Source organism: Euphorbia lathyris, chromosome 2 (assembly GCF_963576675.1).
Source record: "Euphorbia lathyris chromosome 2, ddEupLath1.1, whole genome shotgun sequence".
NCBI lineage: Eukaryota > Viridiplantae > Streptophyta > Magnoliopsida > Malpighiales > Euphorbiaceae > Euphorbia > Euphorbia lathyris.
Genome location: NC_088911.1, coordinates 105577264 through 105590676, shown reverse-complemented (window position 1 = coordinate 105590676; position 13413 = coordinate 105577264). Strand labels below are relative to the sequence as shown.

The 13413-nt window shown below is 38.9% G+C and overlaps 1 protein-coding gene across 1 annotated transcript; it reads left to right on the top strand.

Annotated features, from left to right (window-relative positions):
• Positions 1–10589: 10589 nt before the first annotated feature.
• Positions 10590–12972, top strand: LOC136219304 (adenosylhomocysteinase). Its single transcript, XM_066006666.1, has 2 exons — positions 10590–11410; positions 11925–12972. The coding sequence occupies exons 1-2, from the start codon at positions 10700–10702 to the stop codon at positions 12669–12671; spliced, it is 1458 nt and encodes a 485-aa protein (XP_065862738.1). The 5' UTR covers positions 10590–10699; the 3' UTR covers positions 12672–12972.
• Positions 12973–13413: the final 441 nt, after the last annotated feature.

The following is a 13413-nucleotide window of genomic DNA, read 5'->3' as shown; positions in this document are numbered from 1 at the left end:
ATCTCCCTAGCCAGCTCCCAACATGCATCTGTTTCATGACCGTTCCTCCTGTGGTACTTGCAATAATTCTTGGGGTTTCTCCCCGTGTTGGTGTACTCTCCCCTTTTTGGTTCGGGGTATAAAATGCTCCGCTTGTGCTGGTTGTTCTCTATCCACATTAGCACTTCACTTTTTGAGGCGTTTAACAGCGTGAATGATGGCATATATGCCGATTTGTTCCTGGAGCCTCTTCGCGTATTTCGGGAGGATGAGTCGGAGGGTTTTTCTTTTTCCTTATCCTGCCTTCGGGATTCGCCTTTCCCTCTTTTTGGAGGAGACACTGACTCTCTCCTGATGTCATCAACTTCCATGAAGTCCTTACACCTCTCCATCAGCTCTGCCATATTCTTTGGTTTATTTCTGATTAGATCCACCTGCAAACTCTTGCAAGTTGTGTTTTTTACCACTGCTTCAACTGCCATGGAGAGATCCACATCAACAATGCGAATGCATAACTTATTGAAATTATCGACATACTCCCGAAGAAATTCATTCTCTTTTTGCTTTAACTCAAAGAGTTTTCGCGATTTAACCACTGGCGGAATGCACCCTGCGAACTTTACACAAAATTCCCTACTCAACTGATCCCAGCTGTTTATCGATCCCGATGGGAGGGATTGGAACCAATCGTACGCTGGACCTGTTAGCGTGGTGATAAACATCCGGCACAACACTGCTTCACTTGCACGGTTAAGTCCGAGCAACATGCAATACTTCCTTGCATGAGCTTCGGGGTTATCCTTTCCAGAGTAGGCTGGTATGTTCGGAATCTTAAAATGCCTATCAGTTTCCTCGGCTTCAATCCACGCTGTGAAGGGCGATTCTCGATTGGCAAACGGATTGTGCCTGGCATTCTCCTTGTTTTGTCTGCGTATCTCTGCCCTGATCTGATCCGCAATAGAACCTTGACCCCTTCTTGGGCGTCTCCTACTGTGAGACCTGCTTCGCTGCGAGGAAGAGGAGCTGGATTCTGACGAAGGATCTGATGGCGACCTTCTTCCACCGCCGCCACGTCCCCTTGGCGGAGATCGTAACCCATTACCTCATTTTGGTGGTGGATGTTGCATGACCTGGCGAGGTGACCTAGCTCGGCGTTCATTCTCCCTTTGCTCGGTAGGTGGAGGCGACCTTCCACATCGGGGGGATCCAGTTCTGTGTCTGTGATGTGAACGGGATCTGGATCGTCCTTTCCTATGTGATGTGGTTCGTCTCTTATGCCTGTGACTAGGGGTGAGCATCGGTTCGGTTCGGTTACTAATCGAACCGAACTGTCGGTTAACCTTGCCAAAATTTACTCTATTTTTATAACCGAACCGAATAAGTTTGGTAACCGAATTTGATTTAACCGAAAATTTTTGGTTCGGTTCGGTTATCGACCGAATAACCGAAAACTCAAAATATTTAATTTTTTGTACATTTTTATTTAATTAGTTTTCAAATAATATCCTTATACAAAAGTTACAATTGAATAAATTAAAGGCTACTAAACCAAAATATATATATACAAAGATAAAAGTGTATTTTTTAGGGTTGGACTTTTTATTTATACATATAAAGATAAAATTATATATTTTTATATGTATATATGAAGTTCGGTTCGGTTATCGGTTACACCGATATATTTTTTCAATAACCGAACCGATAACCGAATACCAAATTAGAGTAAAATTAAAACCGAACCGAACCAGAATGTTAAAATAACCGAACCAAACTAAGATTTCGGTTCGGTTATCGGTTTGGTAATCGGTTACCGGTTATTTTGCTCACCCCTACCTGTGACCATCACGTCCGCCTTCTGGTGGATTCATAACTGTGTCATTTGGATCCGCCAATGTTCTGGTCGGTGGAGCTCGAGATCCGCCAATTATGATCCCTGAATTTGTTGTGTTCCTCAGGGGGGATTGATCATTCCTACGACTTCCCTCCGGTATGTCGGGAAATAACCTTCTGTTTATTGGCAGGTTGCTAGCAAGCTCTGGATTAACGATTGTTGAATCCACAGGCTGAGAGAGAAAAAATGACGAATCCCGGTGAGCATTGGGTCTAACATAGGCGCTTTGCCATTGCGACAGGGTTGGCCTTGGCGGTTGATGACGATTCAGCAGCGGAATGGTTCTGTCGTGGCTCCACCTACATCTTGGTTCACTAGATAAGCTCTTAATCGACCTTCCATAATGGGTCCACGTTCTCTCCTTATGGTACCTGCGCAAATATCCCAAAAGGATTCTGGCGACATGTCCCTTTCGTCATGGACGGTTGGTGCATTGGGATCGACGCGACCAGCGTTTGTGGTGGGATTAATTGATGGTGGTATGGGCGGTATTGTAGTTCCTGTTGAGGGGTTAGACCCCCCACTTGCCATGTTTGAATCGTGAACTAAGTCCTTTTTTTATTAGGATTCCACGCTCACCGCACCAATTGATAACTGGTGATGAACTTTCGACCGGATTCCTTCCCTGCGGGGGGCGCCGTTGGGTTCGACGGGGGGAAGCTCCGATGCCAAAGTCAGTATAGGTATAGTGAATAAACTGTATTGACAAAGTATGGTTTAGAGCGAGGATGTGTGTGTACCTCAATAGCTTGGGATGCAAGCTATTTATAGTCATGTAGTCGAAACTCCTAGAAACTAGAGAGTCTCCATTAATGCCTCATTAATGGCGGTTACGGATCTCCTTCAAGTATGACCGTTAGCTCATTAATGGGTTATTAGTTGCTTTTATTGGGAATCGGCTGTAACCGTTCGATGGACGGATCGAGGCATGTTGGCGGGTCTCCCGTTGGTTTGACTACGGATGGCGTGTGGCGGAATCTAGGTGATTCGCCACTTGGAAGGATTGCTCGATACGCCATTGCTTCCCGGATTGTCTGAATACGCGGTCGTTTTGGTAAATATCCTCTTTGATCCCGTAGGAAATATCTCGATGTTATCAATATTCAATAAAATTAAAAATTTTGGGCCCCTTTTAGCCTTGGGCCCTAGGCGGCCGCACCCTAGGCCTATGCCCAGGGCCGACCCTGGGAGTAAGTCGTCTGATGAAGAACGATGATATTGTGTTGTTTGGACTTTGGCTTTATTACGCGGGCAAATGTGTTATGTTTTTTTTTTACTACCTAACATTTTTTTATTGTTATTTATCGTCCCCAAATTACTTATCACTTCCCCCATTTGGACAATTTAATCATTTTCATAAAAAAAAATGTCAAAACTAAAAATCTGGATATTGGAGAGAATCGACCAAAGTTTGGCCTAGGCAGATACGGCATCTGGCTAGCCAAATTTTAGCCGGTGCAAAATCGTAAAATTTTTAGTGATGAAAAATATTAAATTGTTCAATTTTTTACAATGAAAAATGCAAAGTTCTCCAATTTTTGTGACAAAAAATATGAAATCGTCATAAAAAAAAATATGCATTTCATGATTTCTTTGAATCGTAAATTTTAATATTTTCAACTCATAATCATCCATTTCCGTAATTCGGATTGTCACACATCAATTATTTTCATAATTTCAATTATTATTGTTCGGATTTATGATTTTGGAGAAATAATTTTAAGTTTTTGATCAAAATTATGAAAAGGACAAAAAAAAAATTCAAATGAGCGATAATTAGTGAAAGGAACGGTATTTAGCAACCCACTTTTTATATATATATATATATATATATAAGTATTTTCATAACTTTCAAATATATATATATTTTTTATAGTCCAATAACTCAAACGTTTTTTTTTTTTGAATCATCTAACTCAAAGTTAGATATTTTGATTTATAATATATTTGGTGGAGTTATTGCCACAGCAGATGAGATTCAGATCTCACCGACGCCCTCTTCCTTCTCGCTATACCGTACTTCCGGTCCCACCTCCGTGGCCCCACTATCTCTGGACTATTTTATATTTATTTCTACATATCAATTTTTTTTGTTATATACTTACATAGTTGTTTTAATAATTTAATTTCGGATGTGTAAGTATTTGCTTCAAACGTTGAACATTAATTAATTTTCAATAGAGAGATGATATATTCTATTAATTCCAACATGCAATGCAACTGAGTCTGAACGAACGTGATAGAAAATGGCCAAATTAAAATTCATATGTTGAACTCGCTCAAAAATTAAAAGAAAAATAAAAATTGATATGTGTAACCCGTTATTCTTTAGGGTTTGAGTTTTGAGGTGATATATACAATATCTTTAGCGACAATCAAGGAAGGACTAGGAGGTTGAGGAGTGGTGTCTCCACATGTAATAATCACAACAAACTCACTTGAATCTGTATATATAATTTTAATTTTTTAAGCTAAAGTATTGATTTAATTGACTTTGTTGATACTTTCGGTGGCGAATACATGATTTTTCAATTGGGGGGCTGATTTTACATAGGGTGTGTATTTTTCTTTTCTTTTTTTTTTTTTTTTGCTAAATTGAACTTGTTTAATTTTTTTTAATATACGTGTTATAATCGAAGTGGTAAAGAACCAATTTTTAAGTATCCGTGTAAAACTTTTTAAAATTAAGCTATATTGTGATTAAGATTCTTAACATGTAAAAAAATTGTATCTAATAGAAAAAATCAGATTTATGAACGGTCTTATAGACTAAAAAAATTAGAAATTTGGATTTAAGAATGACCTAACAGGCCAAACAAATTAGAAATTTAGATTTAGAGAGAGCCTAACAGGAACTGGTTCAATTTTGGGGTACTAATTCAGCACCCGATCATTATTCATTAGAAACAGTGAGCCTGAACCACCACGACCTTAAATTTCATGGAGATAGTGGGGGCCGAAACTACTCGTGGTCATTATGGTTCCGGCGGCCGGAGGGGCCGGGGCCCTCCTGTCTCCGCCCCTGGGTAATACATTTATGACAATTGAGAATCTCCATAAAAAAAACAAAGAGAACAACAAAAAAAAAAAAAGATATGTGACCAACTACTCTAGTCTGATACTTAAGTTAATAGAGTATAGAAATGTAAGTACTAAACAATAAAGTATGAATTGCAATAGATGTGAGTATGTACATTGATTGTGTGACGTCATGTTCTATTTATAAGGTGTCAGGAGCAATTTCAATAGCCAATTTAAGTGTGCACCGAGCATTGCTTGAGGACAAGTGTCGGTTTATAAATGTTGGGTGTATGCTGTAATTTAAGTAGTTTGTAATGTGTCCAAATTGTGATTTCTAAACTCTAACGTCAATTTGGGATCTTATTACGGGGTAGATCCAGAATGCCTCTCATTGGTCCATGTGCCTTGACGATTACTTCATCCTAGTATGGTTTGATCCAAAGGCTCTCAGTGCACCTTATATCATTGCTTGTTCCGGATGATAAGATGTGTATATTCGATATTTACAATGACTAATGCGTCATCGTGTCATTCATCTGGTTTGTTCTTGAGGATGCCGAAGTAGAAATTTGAACATCTCTCTTTTACCCGTTCCACAGTGGAAGTTTCTTCTCCTTTCCTCTTGATTTGCGAGCATCCTATAATTACATTGATCACACCACGAGGGGATTCGACCCTCCTACTTTTTCTTATTCTCTCTTTTGCTTTCCTCTCTATATTTATTAAGGAAGCAACCGAGCTTACGGCTTTCGGTCAGCTTCTCCAGCTCTAGGATTAACTGTCTGTAGTCTTCTGTCTCATACCCTCACTTTTGTGGAAGTGACAATACTTCCTATTACTTCGACCCTTCTTGAGATTCAGTGGGTATCTGATTCGTATCTTATTATCCTGTACCCAAAAGAGCACCTCCTTTCATGGAGCGTTAAAGGATAGTTGTGGTTTATCCTTTTACTCCTGAGGCTTGTTAATGCTTCGACCCTTCCTATCTTTGTCTCTAAAGGGTTTGTCAACACCGGAGGTTGAATCGTTTCTTAGTAACGGGTTTAGCTTGTGCTCGCCCCATTGTGTGTAGCTTCGGACCCTCTTCATGAGATTTTGTAAGTCTTTTGGCCTTGCCATGATGATGCTTTGCTGAAAGGCTCTGCTTCGGCAATTACTCGCCATAACACTAATGTCTCTTCAAATGCTAAATTCCTTAATTTGAATGGACAACGCCTTGAATTTTTCAATGAACTGGGCCAATGTTTCTCCTTCGTCCTAGACGGTATGATTGAGATATTGCATAATTTTTCCTTCAGGTATTGATGTGATGAAATGATCTACAAATGACTCGGCCATCTGATTGAAATTGTAGATCGATTCGGGCAAGAGTTGCTCGTACCAGAAGGTTGCAGATTCCTTTAGGGTTGTAGAGAAGAGGCGACACAAGACCGCATCCGTGGCGATGATTGCCTCCATAATCCTTCATAAATTCTTTACATGTGTAACAGGATCTCATATTCCTCCATACTGGCCAAAAGTTGGGATTCGGAAACCCTGAGACATTGGTTGTTGTTGAATTTCCTTGGATAAAGGTGTGCATGTATCTGACAAGCCCGAATATCCATCTCGTGAGTTGTTTTTGTTCAGCTCATCCTTGTTGAAACACTTTTCCACATGATTTTGATTTGACAAAATTATTTAAGTTAATCCCATGATTAAGATAATTAAATTTAAATGCTTTGATTTAATTGTACTAATATGTTTGTTCAATGTTGAGTAAGCAAACTGACTAGAACATGAACTAAGTGTTCATAAAAAGAAAGACAGAACAAAGTCAGCACAAGCAGATCACACAGCAGAAGCTGAGTGGAATACAACTCAGCGTTGCAAATGAAATGTCTGCTTCTGAAAAGCTTGAAGGCGAAGCTGCGAAGTCGAGCTGAGCAGAATTCAAAGTCGCCGTTAAGTCAATCCGAGTAAAGATCAACTCAGCGCCAATGATCCGTTTCCTAGAAGACAAGGTCCAACAAATCTCTGCAACAAAACAGAAGCCTCGAAAATATGATCAAGGATCTTTTCGAGACGCATGGACCGTCTGGATTTTGGCTAGAAGATAAACCTGGCGTTAGAAGATGAACCTGGCGCAAGAAGACGAAACTGGCAAGCCTGCCTCCTGCGCAAATCAGAAGACAGGATTGGCCTGCGATTCTGAATGCTGACTAATGCATGACGAAAGAAGACCATTATTCTCAACGGCTATGTCAGATTTTCAAATCATTGAAGCTTCAGAATTCAGTATAAATGGACAAGTTCATCAATTGGTTCATAACCTAACACATACAAGAGAAACAGACAAGCAAAATCTTTACTAAGTCAAAAATCCAAAAGAGAAGCTGCCTGATTAGAAAAAGTAAGTTCTTACACCCAATTCCAATCATTGCGTAAAAGTCTAGAGTGAATTGTATTCATCTAAAGTGTTCTTCGTTTTGTGAGAACAACCTTGTATCAATTGTAAAGGTTAGAAGAGTGAAGCTGAGTACTCGGTTATAGTACCCAGTGGTAGAGAAAATCTGAGCACTTGATTATAGTGTTCAGTTGTTGATAGGATTGAGTAGACGAATAGAAGACGGTACTCTTGCATACTCAGTTGCTATTGTAAACGGTTTGTGCTCTACCTTTAAAGAGCTCAGTAGTGGATTGAAAAAGCCCGGAGGGATTCTGGGGACTGGACATAGGCGGTGAGGCCGAACCAGGATAAGTCTGCTGAGTAATCTCTAACCTTTTCTCTTGATATATATGTATATGTATGTGTTGCTTGCTTAAATTACTCAGTAAATAATTTGTACAAGCCGACACTGAGTAATCAGAGTGCTGAGTTGGAAGCTGACGTAAAGTGTTACTTCCCAACTCACAATTGAAAACAGCTATAGTCAGTATATGATTAAAGCTGTCTTACACTTCACTCAGTCTTGCTGAACTGAAACTGAGTTAAATTATCAAATATTTAATTAAGTCAACATTATTAAGCAAAAAAGTTATATTAGTTCCTAACCCCCCTTGGAACTAATCCTATTACGTTACACGGGACCAACAATCCTTTCTAAGGAGTTCCAATACATCCTTCTTGCTAAGTGGTGCGACCTCTTAGGTTTTGGCTTATCTATCTTCGGACGGCCATGCTGGTTGCCTGAAGGCTTGGAAGGGGTGCAATTTCTGCTACGGTCCCAAGACCGACCCTTCGCATTTGGTTTTTCATGTTGGTGAGGAGGACTCCTTGACCGATAATATATCCTTCTAGGTGATACACTTCGGGAATGTGCCTTTGGCATTATAGTGGACTCCCGACTGGATTCCGCGGCTTGAACGGACTTATTCAGGAGATCATCTTTTGCCTATTTTAGTTGCTGCTGGAGAACATCCATATCTCGCTCGTGGACCGCTTTAACATCATCCATTTTTTTTGCACGTCAACCATATTTTGGCTAAACCTACGTGATACTTCTTTCGCCAGCGGTTGGTATTAAGGATCCAGTTGGAGCTGCTGTTGAACTTCTTGCTCGCTATTTTGATGCACTTCTGATTGAATTCGATTGGATGTAGCCATGACTAAATATTCTAAACGATTGTGGAGGATTCACTATCCACGCTCACCACACCAATTATAACTTATTACTTGGTATTACTTACGTGTCCAAACCAATGGATCAATCTGTCACTATATTGAACATGTAAAACATAACGTAGGTTAGATGGGACCAGAGTTTGGTGAATCCACTCCGATGCCTAAGTCAGTTTATGATTGGATCAGATTGAAAGGTATGAACTAGTCTTGTGTCCATACTTGTCTATTTATAGTGTTTGATTAGGTTAAGGTTGTCACCTCTTTAGGAATCCTTATGAGTTTAGGATTCTTGATTCCTTAAGCAGTCCGAATCCTGGGAGAAATCATTTATCTCTTAGGATTCCGGAAGATTATCTTGCGAGTAGGGCCCGCTTGTCGAATTTGGACCCTATTAAATGTCTTTGGGCCGTTTATCGTTGAACTTGAGCCAAAGTCGTTTGTACTTGAGCCACTGATTCCCGCACGTGGCCTTTTAATCTAAAGAGAGTGAAAATGACGTCATCCATATGATATCGTTTTTTTTATCATCAATCCAATCACCGTTCACGTTTTTTTTATTTTTCTTATCAATGAATAAATCTCTTTACTTGTATAACTTAGATGTCTCGTATTTCTCGAAAAAGTGATTCGATTGATGAGATTTGATATGATACTTGTGAGATCGATGAGATTGATATTCAAAAATTTCATCTTGGAACCGGACTGATTTAACCCCATAAATGGGACCACCACCTTCATGGTATCAGAAAGTAACTCCCAAATTGTGGCTAATGCTTCTAATCATACTAACGGAATATTTTGGATTTTGGTAATGTAATTAGTAATTACATGGTTTTAGCTAGTCATTGATGGCACAGCAATGAGTTCCATTTTTTTTTTAAATGTTCGTCGATAAGCTGATCGTGTTAAGCATTCCCTTAATCACCTTGGTTTTTTTTTGTTAGTCCTACGTTTGACACTTTAGTACTTGAGGATGTACTGTTTTCCTTTGTTTTCTTTAATGAAGTTCTTCCCTTTAATTCTTCAACAAAAAACAAAGTTCTTCCCTTTAAAAAAATAAAATAAATAAACATATCTTTAATATAACACATGCAATCTCTATATTTTGACACAAATTATAAGCCTTTTTGCTTTGGATTTTTCTTTTTCCAATTTGACCCATTTAGATTACTTTTTTTTTTTTACTTTTTACAAAATTTCATTCATAATTAACTGTTTCAAAAAAGTATATGTACCGTAATATAATTTGATTATAATTCTTTTAAAACACGTGTAATACAGAACTGATAGCTACTATTGTTATTTTTTAAATTAAAATATATGCTAATTGTCACAAAATTTAAATATATTTCGTAAATTCTATTTTCGTTCGATTTAAATCGTGGATATTCACAAATATCTTTATAAGTTAAGAATTAATAAAACGAAAAATATTACAAATTTAGTAATAAATAAGTAAATTTAATAAACAATCCATAAATAACTGATCTATAAATTTAATAAATAATTCAAATCAAAAAATTCTAAATTAATCTTAATTAATAAAAGTAAATTAGTTTATTGATTAAACTCAATGGATGAAAGATATATGTTGTGATTTCGAATCTCACTTTTTATATTTAAAGCTACTAATATGTTTTTATATAAAAAAGTCGACCGTCAAATATATAACGAATATTGGACACCCAGAATATTTTTAGATAATTTTTTTTGAATTCATATATATTTTATACTTTTTTATACAGAATACGATAATCACGTTAGAATCGGATAATCACGTTAGAATCGGATAGTGCTGTATATTACATTTCCATATAACACATGTTTTCCCTAAAGAAAAAAACAAAAACAAAAACAAATATGGTTTGAGCAAAATGAGCTCATGTTCATGACACCGCGCACCTCTCACCAGACCATCACCAATCATATTTTGCCACGTATGAATATAACCAAAGACTAGCCTAATCATCGTCCATTCTTTACATTTACCAAATCCACCAACCCAAGAAAATGAACATATAAAATCAAAGAAATCTCAGCCGTCGATCTTCCGAATCTAACCTATTTATACGGGCCTCATTCCTACCGTATCATTCGTTCAAACCCGCTCTCTCTTATACCCATAAACCCTTTGAGAGAGTGTGCTTGCATTTCTTCTTCCTCTTCATTTCTAAATCTCAGATCCAGAAAAAACCCCATAAACTATGGCTTTGTTGGTCGAGAAAACCACTTCCGGCCGTGAATACAAGGTCAAGGATATGTCTCAGGCCGACTTCGGTCGCCTTGAGCTTGAATTGGCCGAGGTTGAAATGCCCGGACTTATGGCCTGCAGAACCGAATTCGGCCCTTCCCAGCCTTTTAAAGGAGCTAGGATCACTGGATCTCTCCACATGACTATCCAAACAGCCGTTCTTATCGAAACCCTAACTGCTTTGGGCGCTGAGGTCCGTTGGTGCTCATGCAACATTTTCAGTACCCAGGACCACGCCGCCGCCGCCATTGCCCGTGACTCCGCTGCTGTCTTCGCCTGGAAAGGTGAGACTCTTCAGGAGTACTGGTGGTGTACCGAGCGCGCTCTTGATTGGGGCCCCGGCGGTGGCCCAGATCTGATTGTTGATGATGGTGGTGATGCTACTCTTTTGATCCATGAGGGTGTTAAGGCTGAGGAGCTTTATGCCAAGACTGGAGAGCTTCCCGATCCATCTTCTACTGATAATGTTGAGTTTCAACTTGTTTTGACTATCATTAGAGATGGATTGAAGACCGACCCACAGAGATATCAGAAGATGAAGCAGAGATTGGTTGGTGTTTCGGAGGAGACCACCACTGGTGTTAAGAGGTTGTATCAAATGCAAGCTAATGGAACTTTGTTGTTCCCTGCTATTAATGTTAACGACTCTGTTACCAAGAGCAAGGTATTGTTTTTTAGATCTGTTTCGATTCTCGGTTTTCATGGTCTAAATCTGGCTACCTTTCAATGCTTTGTCCTGGTCAGATAATTGCATGTTTAGTTTCTTTCAATTGTTTTAAATCACTGTTTAATATGATATAGTTCCAGACATGTGCTTTCTGCTTTATTGGATTCTATAATTCATTTATTGATTTGAATGATGCTTTTGTTAAATGTTTGGATCTAGTGAAGTGAATTAGATCTATAATAGGAGCTTCATTTTTTTACCGAGTTGTGTATTCTGCTATAATTGAATTGTCTCTGTTGAACAAACAGAGTCGCATCTTGTCTTGTGCTTTTCAACATATTTAAATTACTGTTAGTGATCTTATAGCTGATATTAATGAACTCAAATTCTTGTTACTAGTTTGTGACGCTTATTTACATATTCTTTTGTTATGGATTGGGGTAGTTTTATGATCTGGGCGCAATTTTAATGTTATATTCTGACTTTTCATGGTTACTTTTGTCTGGTGCAGTTTGATAACTTGTATGGATGCCGCCACTCTCTACCTGATGGTTTGATGAGGGCTACCGATGTTATGATTGCTGGCAAGGTTTCAGTTGTTTGTGGTTATGGTGATGTTGGCAAGGGCTGTGCTGCTGCATTGAAGCAAGCTGGATCTCGAGTGATCGTGACTGAGATTGATCCCATCTGTGCCCTTCAGGCTCTTATGGAAGGATTTCAAGTGTTGACCCTCGAAGATGTTGTCTCAGAGGCTGACATCTTTGTTACCACCACCGGTAACAAGGATATTGTAATGGTTAGCCACATGAGGAAAATGAAGAACAATGCCATTGTTTGCAACATTGGTCACTTCGACAATGAAATTGATATGCTTGGACTTGAGACCTTCCCTGGTGTGAAGCGTATCACCATCAAGCCACAAACTGACAGGTGGGTCTTCCCCGACACCAACTCAGGCATCATTGTGTTGGCTGAGGGACGTCTCATGAATTTGGGATGTGCCACTGGTCACCCTAGCTTTGTGATGTCCTGCTCTTTCACCAATCAAGTGATTGCACAGCTTGAGTTGTGGAATGAGAAGTCAAGCGGCAAATATGAGAAGAAGGTGTATGTTTTGCCAAAGCACCTAGATGAGAAGGTTGCGGCTCTCCACCTTGGAAAGCTTGGAGCCAGGCTCACTAAGCTCACCAAGGACCAGGCTGACTACATCAGCATTCCAGTTGAGGGTCCATACAAGCCTGCTCACTACAGGTACTGAGCCAGAAGAAAGTTGGAGGAGATTGCAGAACGGATGGTCGGCGAGATTGTTTTTCTTTACAATTTGATGATTTGCTATGCTAGAACATTAGGCTTTAATTTTTTTTGTAGGATTTGTGTTTTGGTGAGGAGAAGTTGGGAGGAAAGAAATGGGTTGGTCTCTGATGAAGACCTTAAGGGATTGAATAAGGGTATGGGTTGTGTGGGATGTGTATTAGTACAGCTGCCATTTGCCATTTGAGAAATGCTGCAGCTGCTTATCATTTTGTTCACCAAAAGAAAACAAAGATATATTACATTCATTATCAGTGTTCCTTCTCTTTTTTTGGTTGCTATGCTTGATGCAATTTTATCAAATTAGGTCCTTTTCAATTTGTCCATCTACTCAATTTGACTTCAATTTTTCAACTTCAATTTGACTTTTTTCCCCAGTTCATATCGCATCCGGTTATTCTTGTGTTGATACTTGTAAATGTGGGTAAAACATAATCAACAGATGTTGGATAGTCATTTTCTTGATAGTCATGTGATATTAAATCTGTATGTCACTATTAACTGGTGAAATTGATGAAGAAAGCGTTAATTCCACAATTAAAACAGAGGTTTCTTATGGGAGAAGGTGTATGAGTGGGTTGATAAATTTGCTCTTTTCGGAGAAGTTCTACTAGTACTAGTGGGTTGTTGGTATTAGATTAGGTAGACTCTGGTTGAATCTTCAAACAATGGTAAAGCTATTGACATCA